The sequence below is a fragment of the Ovis canadensis genome, chromosome 8 (genome assembly GCF_042477335.2).
Source record: "Ovis canadensis isolate MfBH-ARS-UI-01 breed Bighorn chromosome 8, ARS-UI_OviCan_v2, whole genome shotgun sequence".
NCBI lineage: Eukaryota > Metazoa > Chordata > Mammalia > Artiodactyla > Bovidae > Ovis > Ovis canadensis.
Genome location: NC_091252.1, coordinates 13,166,058 through 13,180,960, shown reverse-complemented (window position 1 = coordinate 13,180,960; position 14,903 = coordinate 13,166,058). Strand labels below are relative to the sequence as shown.

Genomic DNA, 14,903 nt, shown 5'->3' with positions numbered 1-14,903 from the left:
TGTATTATAATAAGCAAATTACTGAAGTAAAAGCATACCTTAATTTTAATATAAGAATACAAGAATTTCAGAATAAAAGTATTTGTTTAATAAGAGAATTCAAAGAATTTTATAGATATAATCTTGTGTTAACTTTTGTTAGGTAATCAAAAATAAACTTTTATGTTAACTTCTTAGTATGAAAGTTCCAACACTCTACAGACATTAAAAATTTCAAACTTCCAACTAGTATGATGCTTAAGGCTAGGATTTAATTTCCTAGTGGATTTTCTTTCCTACCTTAAACCAAGCAGAAGCAGAGAAGTGTCCCTACCGACTGGGAGCATTTTTTCCTTTTTCTTTTGCTTCTGAGAGTATGTGTTTTGTATATAAGTTTTAGAGAACCTCATTTCATGGATCATGGATCCAATATTTTACAAAGTGCATAAAACTAGATACCTTTTTCCCCCTTCTGTGCAAAACTGTTTAAATAACATCAGAATGTTTTATTAAAAGTTTGACAGGCTTCAGCTTTGGAAGTCTTTTTTTAAAAAAAATAAAATTTAGAACAAATTTAGATTTACTGAACAGTTGAAAAGATAGTTCAGAATTCTCTTATATCCCTTACCCAGTTTTTCCTAATGTTAACACCTTCATTACCCTCCTATCTATATCAAAAAACACAAAAACCAACATTTGCACATGGCTATTAACTAAATGCCGGCTTTGTCTGAATTTTACCAGCTCTTCCACTTTCCACTACTATCCTCTTTGTTCTAGAGCACAACCTAGGATTCACTGTTTTTTAGTGATCCTGTCTCGCTAGGTGTGCGCGTGTGCGTGCATGTGTGTGTGTGGCTCAGTCACGTCTGACTCTTTGCAACCCCATGTACTGTAGTCTGCCAGAATCTTCTGTCCATGGAAGTCTCCAGGCACAGATACTAGCCCGCCAGGCTCCTCTGTCCATAGAATTCTCCAGGCAAAGACAATGGAGTGGGTTGCCATTTCCTCCTCCAGGTGATCTTTCCAGCGCAGGGACTGAACCTGGGTCTTCCGTACAACAGGCAGATTCTTTACCATCTGAGCCACTACGGACGGAGGCAGCTTCTTTGTTTCTTGGACTTAAATTCTTTTTCGTGACCCTGGCACTTCGGAAGAGACTGGTTAGTTATTACACAGAATACCCCTCAACGTGTGTCTGGTGTTTCACTCATGACTAGACCAAGCTTGTAGGTTTGGTGGATGTCTCATCATCGTATCAGAGGTTACAGGATATCAATGATTTATAACACCAGTAAGATTAACCGTGATCATCTGGCTAAGGTAATATCTGCCAGGTTTCTCTACTCCAAAATTACTTATTTTCCTTTCCAATGTTCTATTTGGAAGCAAATTCAGTTAGTCCAGCCCACAAGAGAGGCTTCTTCCCTGGTGTCTCAATGGTAAAGAATCCACAATGCAGGAGATGCAGGTTTGATTCCTGGGTCAGACCCCTGAAGAAGGAAATAGCAACCCACTCCAGTATTCTTACCTGGAAAATGTGGTTGACAGAGAAGTCTGGTGGGCTACAGTCCATGGAGTCACAAAAGACTTGGACACAACTTAGCAACAATGCTTCAACTCTATTTCTTCCTGAAGAGGGGAGTATCTACATATATTATTTATTTGGAATTCTTCTGTAGCAAACAGTTGTCAATTTCCCCCAAATCATTTTATGCAGCTTACAAAAATTTTAGGTTAGTTCAGTAAGTAAACCACTTATTCAATCATTTATACTAGTACCACCAATGGATATTTATTTTATACTTTAGGTTATAATCCAATTGTTTTGGTTCTGGCTCTTGGGAGCTCTTTCAGTTGGTTCTTGTTTTCCTTTCCTGTGATGTCACCTTTTTAATTCTGATAAAATATACATAAAACTTACAGAAATATGGAATGCTTCACCAATCTGCATGTTATCCTTGTACAAGGGCCATGAAAATCTCTGTACTGTTCCAATTTTAGTGTATGTGTTGTTGAAGTAAGCACCCTTTGGTTTTTTGAATTGGGATTCTGATACTACAAGATACTCTAAGACTATTTTGTTTTCCCTAACCCATCCCTAGAATCAGCCATTTCTCCAGGTTCCTTTTATTAGAATATTAAAAACCAGGATCTGAGCGCTGGTTTAGTTTTAGTTGGTTTTAATAACTCACTTTATAACTGTCCCACTGCTGTAACTGATTGCAAAAGATGTAAACTTCTAGAACAAAAATTAAATGTGTCTATTTTTCCATTAAAATCCATTATTCCAAACTTATGTTTAAACTTCAAATTTTTGAAGATTTATTAAAATTTCCCAAAGTTGTACTCTAACCAAAAACTTTTTTGCATTTTAAATATTTTAGGGGAGCTTTATTCATTTCTCAGAGTATGTCCATTATGAAATGCACTCCTTTATCCTATTTAGTGCTTCTAATCCTTAACCTGGTCTCATTTATTGCTAAGATTCTACTCATGCTTTCCTTCTGTTTGCATCTTTAACTTATTTTTAATTGGAGGATAATTGTTTTCTAATAGTCTGTTGGTTTCTGCCATATTGTTTGTATCTCTTTTGACTCTTAAGAGTCAAGAGACCCTTTATTTACAAACCATTATTTTAGAAGTAGCTGATTCTTATAAATAGTATGATATAGCTGAGTTTAAACAACAGATTTGTCTTTTAATAAATATACTCAACCCTGATCACAATTATTATTGCAGCTGATAAACTTTTTTTAATGTTTTTTGATGTTTTCCTTTCCTCTTACGAGTTAGTTGTTTTTTTTTTGTTTGTTTCATTCTTTCCTCTTTTTTCCTATTTTTACTGACTTACACAATTACTTTTCTTTCTTTTCAAATTTATTTATTTGGCTGCAGTGTGTCTTAGCTGAGGCATGTGGGATCTAGTTCCCTGACCAGGGATCGAACCCAGGCTCCCTGCACTGGGATTGCGGAGTTTTGGTCACTGGACCACCAGGGAAGTCCCCACAATTACTTTTCACTCTTTTTTTCCTCCTCTGGTTAATTTAACAAATACAATAGTTACCTTCCCTGTCTCAAGCCTTATTTCAATTGCATACTATGTTCATTAACATGGTATCAAGATTCCAACTATTTCCTCAAGCAAGATATTCTACACACCCCAAAGTCATAAAGATCTTTAAAATCCTTTCACTTCCCCATCCTATCCCATTCAATCCCTCTCCCCAGAAAAGCCATAAAATTCCTTTTACTTATGTCTTTCTACCTCTCTAATTCCTAGACTTTGCTGAGCTATTAATAGTTTTGAACAGCCAAAGATTATTACTAATATTCTATTTGGTAAGTGAAACAAGCTCAGCCTCAATTAAATACCATATAAACCATACATAAAAGAGTATTTTTTAAAAAATCTCAAATATTTATCAGGCAGTAACACTTCTCTACCTAAAATGCACTGAAAGTTTTCAATGAGTGCACCAATGTAAAACTCAAACTCTTGAGATTATCTTACAAAGCCTTTTATGATCTAGGGATTCTAGCTGACCTTACTAAACCAACCCTCGTAACATTTTCCCCTTTGCTCCCCAAGTTCCAGGCACAGTGGTCCTTCTTTCTTTCTCTGAACATACCATACTCATCCAGCGTTAATATCTTAGCACCACCTCTTTTCTATCTGAAGAAGCCATCTCTATGATCACTGTATCTGAGTCTACATTCAGCCCTTGGTTAAATGTTAGCTTTATAGCTGAGTTTCTCTGAACATCTAAAGAAACCATATTGTCACACTATATCACATCATCCAATTGTACTTTTAAACACAGAACTTATTAGGTGCTTTACTTATTCATTATCAGTTTTTGCCCATCAAAATGTAAACTACGGGAGAACAGAGGTCTTGCCTGTTTTGCTCATCACTGTATTCTTATGCTTAGAACATAGCAGGCACTTGATAAATAGTTGGAAGGAAAAAATGTATATAACTAAAAGGCAGTATGTAATTGGAAGTGTATTTATCAGGTCAAACAATTATCTAAATATTGCAGTACAAGGATGACAATGTCAAAACTCAACCACTGGCTACCATGCAGCCACCATAAAGGAATTCAAAATATTAGCCTATGTGAAAATAATATAATTCAGGCATGGTAAACTAAACATTTATTGATGTTCAGCACACCTGGATTCTCTAGTCTGTTTACTGTCCTACTTCCTTTTTAGACCTTTTCTAATGTTTCCATATTCAACCACTGTTTTCCTCACAGTATGCTTTATTATGTGGCAAGGCATGTCATTTTTCTCTTCCCTCATTTACTCTTTTTACAAAATTAAGACTGTTGCTCTTCGCCAATATTTACTCTTCGAAACAAACCAATCAACTGGTCAAATTTCCTAAAGTAACAAAGTCAACAGGATTTCTGACTAAAACTCCACTAAATTTATCTTAAGGAGCAACTCTATCAAATAACCAACCAGGAACCAAATATATGCCTAAAATCAGGTTCTTTAGGTATATTTATAAGGGAGCTATACATCATTAATTTCATTATTGAATATTTTAGTTTCTACTATGAATGAAATTTTGATCTTTTCAATATATACTTCAACTGATGAGTGAATTAAAAAAAACTTAATTAGTATTAGTCTTACAATCTAGCATCTTGCTATACTCTTATTCCTCAGATATCAAGATAGTATTTTATAAGGCTAATATAAACTGGTACCACTAGTCTGCAAAACAATTTGGAAGTACCTATCAAGAGCATTAAAAATAGTTGTAAAGAATCCTTCCCAGAGATTTATCTTAAGAGACATATTTAGAAATTTATATACAAAGTTGTTCATTAATGTATCATATATAACAGTGAAAAACAACCAGACATGGGCCAATGGGTAAATAAATTATGTATATCTGTAGGACAAGCTATTATGTGATCATTAAAAATCATTTTTGCTACTGCTACTGCTGCTATGTCACTTCAGTCGTGTCCAACTCTGTGTGACCCCATAGACGGCAGCCCACTAGGCTTCTCTGTCCCTGAGATTCTCCAGACAAGAATACTGGAGTGGGTTGCCATTTCCTTCTTCAATGCGTGAAAAGTGAAAGTGAAGTCGCTCAGTCGTGTCGCGACCCCATGGACTGCAGCCTATCAGGCTCCTCCGTCCATGGGATTTAAAAATCATTTTTAGAAGCCAAAATTCAGAATATGCAGCTGTATTTTTACTATGACTCCCTGTTAGATATATTTAAAGGACACAGGAAAAAATATTGTAAAAGAAATGTATAAAGATGCTAATGATGTATTTTCTATTTTAAGAACTTAAAAATTATAAAATATTTCATTATAACAGTTGTCTTTTCAAACAAACCCCATATTTAAGTAAACATGTCTAGTGTTTCACATATATTCTTTTACTACATTCTTTTCACCTTTGTACCTGTTATTTCAAAATTCTATATAATATGAACATACTAGTTATAATAAAATATTTTTAAAACTTTTGAAATTACTATGTGCTCATTTCATAATGGGTCACAGTCTATTTACAGAGGAGGGGAAAAAAGTTCTAATACCAGATTAAGTATTCCAGGTTGCTGGTGTCAGCATGTACACTGTATTCATAACCACTGTCCCAGAGTCAGACAAGAAGTCACTTAAGTCACCAATGTCACTCACAACAAAGAAAAATGGCAGCAATTTTTTTAAGTTTGAAAGCTCTGGACCTTAGAATCATTGCTTATTACTTATTCCAGTTTGGTTTTAACCCTAAAATATACCTCATTGTGCCCAGTATATAGTTTAACTTTCCACAACTCCCTATCTTTCAGTTTATTAGATGAGCTATCCTCTTGTAAAGCAATCATTTAGTTCAGCGATTTGTAGTCCTTCATATGTAAGGGATAAAGATAAAAGATTTTCTATTGCTCTTCAAAGGTCAGAAAAAAAGATGTGACTTTGCTTGTAAGAAGAGAGGGGAAAAGGCTTATGCGGAAAAAAAGTTCCAGAGTAAAATCTACTGACAGAAAATTTCTCAGCTTAACTCTGACAAAGATAAAATAATTTTAGGTAAGAATCCAAAGGATTAACGGACTAAATTGAACCTAACAGTAACAAAGGTGCTAAATAAAGCACTCCAGTGTATTTATGTATTTTATAAATACCTGCTACGTTATGCTAGTCCCTGGCAGTAATGTCGGTACAAAAGACAAAGAATTTCAGTATCTATTCCAGATATTTCAAACTTCACAGAATATACGTCACTTTCAAATAATCGTCTCATTTGTTCTTCACAAATCTCCTTCAAAATTGGGCAAATATCATTATTTCCATTTTAGAGTAACTTATATGGTAACACTGGTTACTTAATTCTATACCTTTTGATTCCTATTCCAGTATTATTCCAACAAGACTATAAGCTCCAAGAGGGTAGGGATTTCTGTCTGCTCCTAGAAGAGTGCCTTGGCACATAGAGTCACTAAAACATTTGCTGAATGTATCAGTGAATAAATTTCCACAACAGAAATATGCCTAAGAAGCCAAAACAGTGGGGAAAAAAATCAGTTTAACCCTCCAAAGCTATTGGGAAAAAGAATAATCTAAGCTCTATACTATTCTGATAATATAACAATACCTGCATTTTATCTACTATAACACATAGGAAGGAATGTTTATTTCTATAAAACAACAGTCTGGTTCATGTGTGACTGTATAGTTACTTAATGTATATTCTTCAGCAATTTTATTAAAAATATCTTATAAATGGTCTTCTCTCCAAAATGAGTCACTTATGAGTTAAAAATTTAAAAGACATAAAACCTGTATCTGACAAGAAATAATAATTTACTCAATGAGAAATAGAAGAATAAATTTTCTTTTCCAGGAGATAGGTAATAAAACATCTGCACAACCCATTCATTTAAAACATATAAGAACTGTGATGTATTTCAGAATTATAAAATAATATGCCTAAATCTTTTGCTGACAGAATCACCTTTATAGCTCAGAAACTTGGTGTTCATGAAGTAAGATGGAATATACAGCATTCTATAAAACACTGTAAGTTGTCCTCTTTGCTTCCTCTACACCTTTAAACAAAAGTATAGAGTCAAAGTCACACAATTAAATCAAAGTATAGAATGTCCCTTCTTTTGACCGTCACCAATAACACAAAAGTATTGGCTTAATACAAGGGTTGTTTACCTGTTTTGGGAGGGGAGAATTCATAAAAGGTTCCTGAGATTCAGGGAAGCAAGAAAAAAAGATACGCACATGCACAAAAATTTCCACATATACACACTGAGGAGAGAGCTATTCTTAAGGGTATTTGCTTCAAAACAACTACAATCATTTCACTATTCAAAGAAATGTGTTCTTAAAAACTTGTTTCTATGTTATTTTCGTTATATTACTCAACATTTCTGCTAAAGGATGATGTGTCTGCTAGAATTACTACAAAGGGAACAAAGAAGGATCATAAAATTCTGTCACAAAATTCTGGGTCAGAATAGAGTTTTAACTCTAAGCTTAAGGTCTTCTACTCAATTTTTCACCTCACTCTAATAAAGCACTAAGCAAAAATATTATCACTAAAATACAACAAGAAATATTTATATTACATAACTGAAAATAATTTTACTACTAAGATCCTGAAATACTTTATTTAAAGTAGTTACACATCAGTATAAATATATAATCATCATCCATGGAAAAATGTATGTTGAGAATTATGGTGAAATATTACTCACGTAAATCAAATATCATGTTGTGCTATGTTTCCTTTTATTAAAATAATTAATAAGCTTAATGATGAACTCTAATTCAGTGACTTTTCAAAGCATATAAATAATATGATATTTTATCGTTGTATCCATGCTCTAATTTCATCAGTATTAAGCTTACCTTTCCTTTTGGTCCAGACTGCTTAAAACATGAAAAAGAAAAAAAATGTAAGAGGCAAGACCTCATTTTTGATATATCACTATAGTTTTAGTAAGTGCAGTCAATAAGGCAAAACTATGATTTACTTGTTTTAAATACATCACATATGTTATATACTAGTGCTTTCAATCCTCTCAGATATGTAAATTGGTTTTCCATTTTTGTCAGTACAGAAATTAATTTATATCTAAACATATTTAAAGAAGAAAAAAGGATGTATAAAGATCAAAAAATACTTAAAAGAGCTTTATTTAATGATACAACATTTTAGGACATGTGTTATTTAGAGTGGTTACAGCAATAGTCTCCAAGGAACAAAACAATTTTCTAAAAGCTATACAATTTTTAGAGGTCCCAATTCTGTTATCAGGAGTGATTACAGTAGTCCCTTGGTTATCTGTATGGGATGGGTTCCAGGACCCCATGCAGATACCGAAACAGTGGGTGCTCATGTCCCTTACATAAAAGGGTATGGTGTTTCCTCCCATATATAGCAAATCATTTCTAAATTACTTATAGTACCTAATACAATGTAAATGTTATATAAACAGTTGCAAGCACCAGCAAATTCAAGTTTTGGTTTTGGGAACTTTCTGGAATTTTTTCCTTGAATATTGTTTAATCTGTGGTTGGTTGTATCCACAGATGTGCAACCTCCAGATACAGAAGTCCAACTGTATTTGCTTCTGAGCAAAAAGAAGAAAATAAAAATTTAAGGTTGAAACTTTTCCACAAAAGCTTTATATTAAATACAAGTATACTATATGGCTGGAGACACTAGAAAAAATCCTGGGACTTAAAATCGTGGCCTCTAATCAAAAGTCAAAAGTATAAAAGGTCCAACCTTTTCCACAGTTCATGGAAAATTTTAAAAGCTATCAACATCAATTACTCAAGCTTTTTATAAAACCCTCAATTAAGAATAAGAGTCACATTCTGCAATTATTCCTATTACAAAGAAAACTAAATATTCAGAACTGTAAGCATAGTTAACAAAAATCTCTGAGTCCCCATATTAACTCCTGAATTCCTATCATGTGAAGCATACAAGTAAAATATCCATTCAGTCCTGGCAAATTAAGAAAAAATAATATGGTAAGTTGGTTTTACATAAACAACATTGAAAAGGAACACTTATCTCTTTAAAAAAATTTTTTTAACAATAAGGAAAAGAATTATTACAAACTTACATGAATATCATATTTGAAATTTTACTTTTGTTATTTAAAAAATGTAACAATCTGTGTAAGATAAATTTATATTGGACAAATGACAGAAAAATGAAGGAAAATTATCTGTCATAAACCTATTAAACTGAAACAAAATATAAACATAGAAGCTCAATCTGTCTGTCCTTTTGCATTTACTTCTTATGGTGTTACATTTCAGGAAAAGTAAAATGGAAACCAAAACTTAGGCATTAACACCTCATCTAGTCATCTCCTACTCTATACTGTTGTGCCCAGAGTTCTCACTGTTGTCAAAAGAGTTCAGTACCACAGACAGTAAAAGAAAGAGGTAGAAGACACAGTAGAAATGGGCTTGGTTCTTTCCAATAAACCAAAGGAGTCAGAAGAAAACAAAACCCAAAAATATATACATTCATGTTCACATCTCTTACACTTGAAAAAAATGCATTTTCTATGATATTTAACTTCTGAGTTATGGTAGTTTTCCAATACTCCTCACCCTAATATGTGTTTATTATCAAGCCCTGCCGTAGAAGAGCTTATATATTGAAAGAAAGAGAGAGAGAAAGAAAGAATAAAAGAAGTAATAAAGCTGTTAAAAAATGAGACAGGCAGCCATTATTGGTAATGTAAGACTTCCTAAAACTGTTGATTTAATGTTCCTTTTGGACTACTTCTGCTCTTAAAATTTAAAAAGAAAACAAGCTGACTGATTCTGCTATCTATGACTTGATTTTGGACTTCCATTTGGTCAAAGTGGTACTTTTCATTAATACTGAAATCTTGCTTATTCCAGGAGCCCATTTTCCCATTTATGAATTATATATGCTTTTGTAAACATTCATGTTCCCCTAGAGTCCTTTTAAGTCTTTCTATCTAGCCTTAAAAAAAAAAAAAAAAAGGCAAAAATGTAAACAAAACATAAATCAATAAATAAGCTCTTTTTCCAAGTCTGGTAAAGTTAGGAGTAGAGATGGTACAGTTATAAAGATTTTTAATTTTCTCCATTTTTTTCTATACTATCTCCATCACAATTAGTATATAAACAACCTACCTTTTAAATATGAATTAACATTTGGAATAGCAGTAAGAAACCAGACTGCACCCATATCCTCCAAATAGTAATCTGATCTCATACTTTAACACTCCTTTCTTTCAGATTAAAAAGGTGTGATGTACTTATTTCAATATCTTACAAATTATTCAAAATGCAGGTCTGATTTACTTAAAAGACAAGGTACACCACTCACCCCAGGAGGTATCGATTATGTGTGTGAATTACCAAGTAGTGATACTGTCTTTAATTTCAAATGCAGAGGTGAAAAAATAAGAAAAATTAGGTGAAACTGTAAAAGCCAGTGTGCTTTTACACATCTGAGGCCTGACAATTGTGCCAACATTACACTAATTAAAACCAAAAGTTTGCTAGCTATCATCTTGGGTGAAGGTTTTTTTCATGTCTATTGAAGATGTGGTTCCTACCCCATGGAGTGTTCTCTTATAGCTAAAACACTCAAAAGCTTCTTTAATACTTCCTTTGTGAATTTTTCACTGCTATAAATAGTACTACACATACTTTGCATACTGCTACACTGTACTCACCAGGTTAACATTTGCTCACTTGTTACTCCGTCTTCTACCCTAACCAAACTTGAGCTTGGAACTGTCATACTCGTCTTTGACTACTCTAAACCTATGTATGTAGGTACGTGCATGTAGCATCCTGCATGCTTAATCGTGTTCCACTCTTTGCAACCCTTTGGACTCTAGCTCACCAGGCTCCTCTGTCCATGGGATTTTCCAGGCAAGAATACTGGAATGGGTTGCCATTTTCTCCTCCAGGGGATCTTCCCAACCCAGGAAATGAACCTGCATCCCCTCTGTCTCCTGTACTGCAGGTGGATTCTTTACCCACTGAGCCACAGGTATATAGCATAAAATCACTCAAAACTTTTGAAGGAAGCAAATTGGGAAAACTCTCAATGACTGGTGTTTGCAAGTCAAAATCTTTTTAATGACAGTCACACTGCAGTAGCACTAAGAAATATTTATTTTATGAGAGACAAACGTAAGGAGAATCTGTCCTGTAGACATGACACTTCACAGCTTTCCTTAATGCCCCTACTTGTCCTTCACTTGTATTTTCACTCAGGATTGTTTTTTAAATACAAATTAAATCAGGTTTTTTTTATTGTTCTAAGAAACATTATTTTACTAATAAATACCACTCCTATTAACAGAAACTAATTTTTTATACAGAAGCGTAATGTAGAAGGTAATGTGTACCTTATACATGGCAAGGTATAAGAGGTGCCATGACATAGAATTTTAAAAAAACACAAGCCAATTTCCAAACTGAAATCAATTTTTAACATTACCAATGAAGAAAGGTGAAATGGGGAGAATAAGGCATAGTGTAAATAATTCTAAACTAATAGATAACTTCTAAACCAGTAATAATTTTGGTTGTAGAATATATCACTTGATTATAAATTAGTATTTCAACTTACACCTCTTTCAGAATAGAAAGTAGATTTTTCACAGTGATGAATTATATCAGTGTGATCTGTATATGAGAAACAATGTGTCTATCCTTCTAAACGTCTTCCTTTCCCTCAATTACTTTCCTTTTATTGCTTCTTCTCATGTTGTGCTGCGTGTAGGCCGCAGAGCTTGTTGTGTAAGGCAAGTCAGTTTTTTGGTATGTACAGTAATTTGTCCATTTTTTTAGCTGAATTTCTAAAACATCTTACATCAAAACTATGAAAAATATTTAGGGAAAGAAAAGATTTTCTTATTGTGCTAAAGTATGAGAAAATTTTAAGGTTTTTAAGTTGAAACTGTATGTTATAGCAAATACAGCAAGGGTAAGAGTCAGGACACATTTTCTCAAGGAAGAGCAGTCTAGATCAGGAGTCTAAAAACTGAAGAAAAACATCTAGTACATATTTTAAAATGAACATCTAGCACATATTAAAAAATCCTTTAAGTTTTACTAGCTATAAAAATTTAATGCAATTATTCAAAATGCAAGAAATAAAGAGATAAATTATTTTGTAATTGTTGGAGCCTAAAAATTTTTTTGTCAGCTGAATTGACTAAGAATTGAAATTCAACTGAAACTTCATTACCATCCAAAAATGGTTATGAGAAACCTCAAAAGCATTTAAGAACATCAACTATCACACTATCCCTTGCACTATTTCAAGATTCAAGTAGTACTTTCATGATCAATGAGAAGTCATATTAATGAAAACACAGAAATTTCTCATTTAAAACTAACAATGTGATTTACTTTGATACTATGAAATCCCATAAACCTTACAGAGAAAGTAAAGTAAAAACTATAGTTTTACTCATCAGAACTAAACTACCGGCTGAAGACTTCTCTGTTAAATGTACAAATCAGCTTAATTTAACAGGAATATAATCCAACAGAATGGCTTTTACTTAAAATACCTCTATTTACAGACTGCGATTTATTTAAAAGTAGGTATAAAATAATAAAATTGTAGGGCATGAATTATATCAGAAACATGAGTCTCTCTTTAGAGACAACGAAGCAGTGAAGTTCTAGAAAGCAAGGAAAAAGGTTCTTTTTAAAAAAGGCAGTGACCAACTCTTATTAAAGAGGATAACAAGTATATACTGCTGCTGCTGCTCAGTCGCTTCAGTTGTGTCCGACTCTGTGCGACCCTACAGACGGCAGCCCACCAGGCTCCCCCATCCCTGGGATTCTCCAGGCAAGAACACTGGAGTGGGCTGCCATTGCCTTCTCCAATGCATGAAAGTGAAAAGTCAAAGTGAAAGCGCTCAGTTGTGTCCGACTCTTAGCCACCTCATAGACTATATACTAAACAATGGTAATTAGAATCCTTACCTTTGGGCTGCTGTTTTTACTACCGCTATCTGTGCATTAGCATGAGGAAAACGTCTTACAGTTCCAGAGCATAATGATGTATTTTGTGTATTTTCACTGCAGAGTCAAGAAACAAAGAATAAAGTAAACGGGAAAATTATATATACATAAGAAAAATACATCCTTTAAAATCTGAGGACACACACAAAAAACTTAATCACTTATAAGAACTTTTTTATACATAAACCCACTGCCCATGTTAAGTTTTCCAAAGTTTCCACTTTCTGAATTTGTCTCCAAAATGTTTCCAATCCAGTTCATTAAAGAAGGTAAAGAGTAGAACGTTAGAACAGAAATGAGGAATCCTAAATGTGTATTTCACACTGTAATATTTCCTGCAAATTAATCCAGATATATTTCTTCTTATTCTCTATGTAAGAATATCCATTGAGGGGAAAAAAGCTTTTAAACTATATACTATGAATACACAAAGCTTCCTTATGTGCCAAAATAATAATAAGTGTTAATTATAAAAAAAATTAAAAGTGCTAAATTCTACTTTTGACTCTCCACTGACTTGAAAATTAGTTAGCCTTTATGTTTCTCAATTGACTATAAACTGAGAAAGTAAAAATAAAACCGTGATCTCAATCCTATTTCTGGGATATGCAATAGAGCAATCATATCAGTAACAGTGGTTCACTATGACAACTAGGAAAGATGAATGATATCTAGATGAAAAGGGGAATAAGAAATCTTAAGGAAAAAAAAAAAGAAAGAAAATAAAAGGAGTCCCTAATTGAAAGTTTTGCCAAGAGAACTCATTGGTCATAGCAAACATACTCTTCAAACAACACAAGAGAAGACTCTACACATGGACATCACCAGATGGTCAATACTGAAATCAGACTGATTTTATTCTTTGTAGCCGAAGATGGAGAAACTCTATTTAATAGTCAGCAAAAACAAAATCTGGAGCTGACTGTGGCTCAGATCATGCACTCCTTTATTGCAAAATTCAGACTTAAAGAAAGTATACATAGAAAACCACTAGGTCATTCAGGTATGATCTAAGTCAAATCCTTACGATTACACAGTGGAAGTGACAAACAGATTCAACAGATTAGATCTGATAGAAGACCTTAAGAACTATGGACAGAAGTTAATATCATTGTGGCAACCAACACCATGGCCACAAAAAAGAAATACAAGAAGACAAGATAGTTTTCTGAGGAGGCCTTGCAAATACAAGAAAAAGGAGAAGAAAAAGGCAAAAAAATGAAGGAAAAGATATAACCAACTGAATGCAGAGTCTGAGAGATAAGAAAGCCTTCTTAAGTGAAGAATGCAAAGAAACAGAGAAAAACAATAGAATGAGAGAGACTAGAGATGTTTTCAAGAAAATTAGAGATACCAAAGGAACAGCTCATGCAAAGATGGGCTCAATAAAGGACATTGAAACGGTAAGGATCTAATAGAAGCAGAAGAGATTAAGACTAAGATGACGTGGCAACAATACACAGAAGAACTGTACAAAAAAGGTCTTAATAACAAAGATAAGCACGATGGTGTGATCACTCACCTAGAGCCAGACATCCAGGAGTGTAAAAGTCAAGTGAGCCTTAGGAAGCATTACTAAGAACAAAGCTAGTGGAGATGATAGAATTCCAGTTGAGCTATTTCAAATCCTAAAAGATGATGCTATGAAAGTGCTGCACTCAACATGCCAGCAAATTTAGAAAACTCAGCAGTGGCCACAGGACGGGAAAAGGTCAGTTTTATTCCAATCCCAAAGAAGGGCAGTACCAAAGAATGTTCAAACTACCATACAACTGCACTCATTTCACACACTAGCAAGGCAAGGCTAAAAATCCTTCAAGCTAGGCTTCAACAGTACGTGAACCAAGAACTTCCAGATGTATCAGCTGGATGTAG

At 33.6% G+C, this 14,903-nt stretch overlaps 1 protein-coding gene and 1 non-coding gene across 3 annotated transcripts in view; both read right to left on the bottom strand.

Moving 5' to 3' along the window:
* Positions 1 to 14,903, bottom strand: part of SENP6 (SUMO specific peptidase 6) — a 132,433-nt gene that overhangs the window by 67,254 nt on the left and 50,276 nt on the right. The window contains exons 6-7 of one of the 2 annotated variants that reach the window (XM_069598028.1): positions 12,990 to 13,085; positions 7,881 to 7,901 (exon numbers count right to left, since the gene is read on the bottom strand). In XM_069598028.1, coding sequence (XP_069454129.1) covers positions 7,881 to 7,901; positions 12,990 to 13,085 — 117 coding nt within the window. The remainder of the gene's footprint in view (positions 1 to 7,880; positions 7,902 to 12,989; positions 13,086 to 14,903) is intronic. The other variant, XM_069598027.1, reaches the window with a different exon arrangement.
* On the bottom strand, positions 1,904 to 2,007 carry LOC138445477 (U6 spliceosomal RNA). Its single transcript, XR_011258909.1, has one exon. It is a non-coding gene; the product is annotated as a U6 spliceosomal RNA (small nuclear RNA).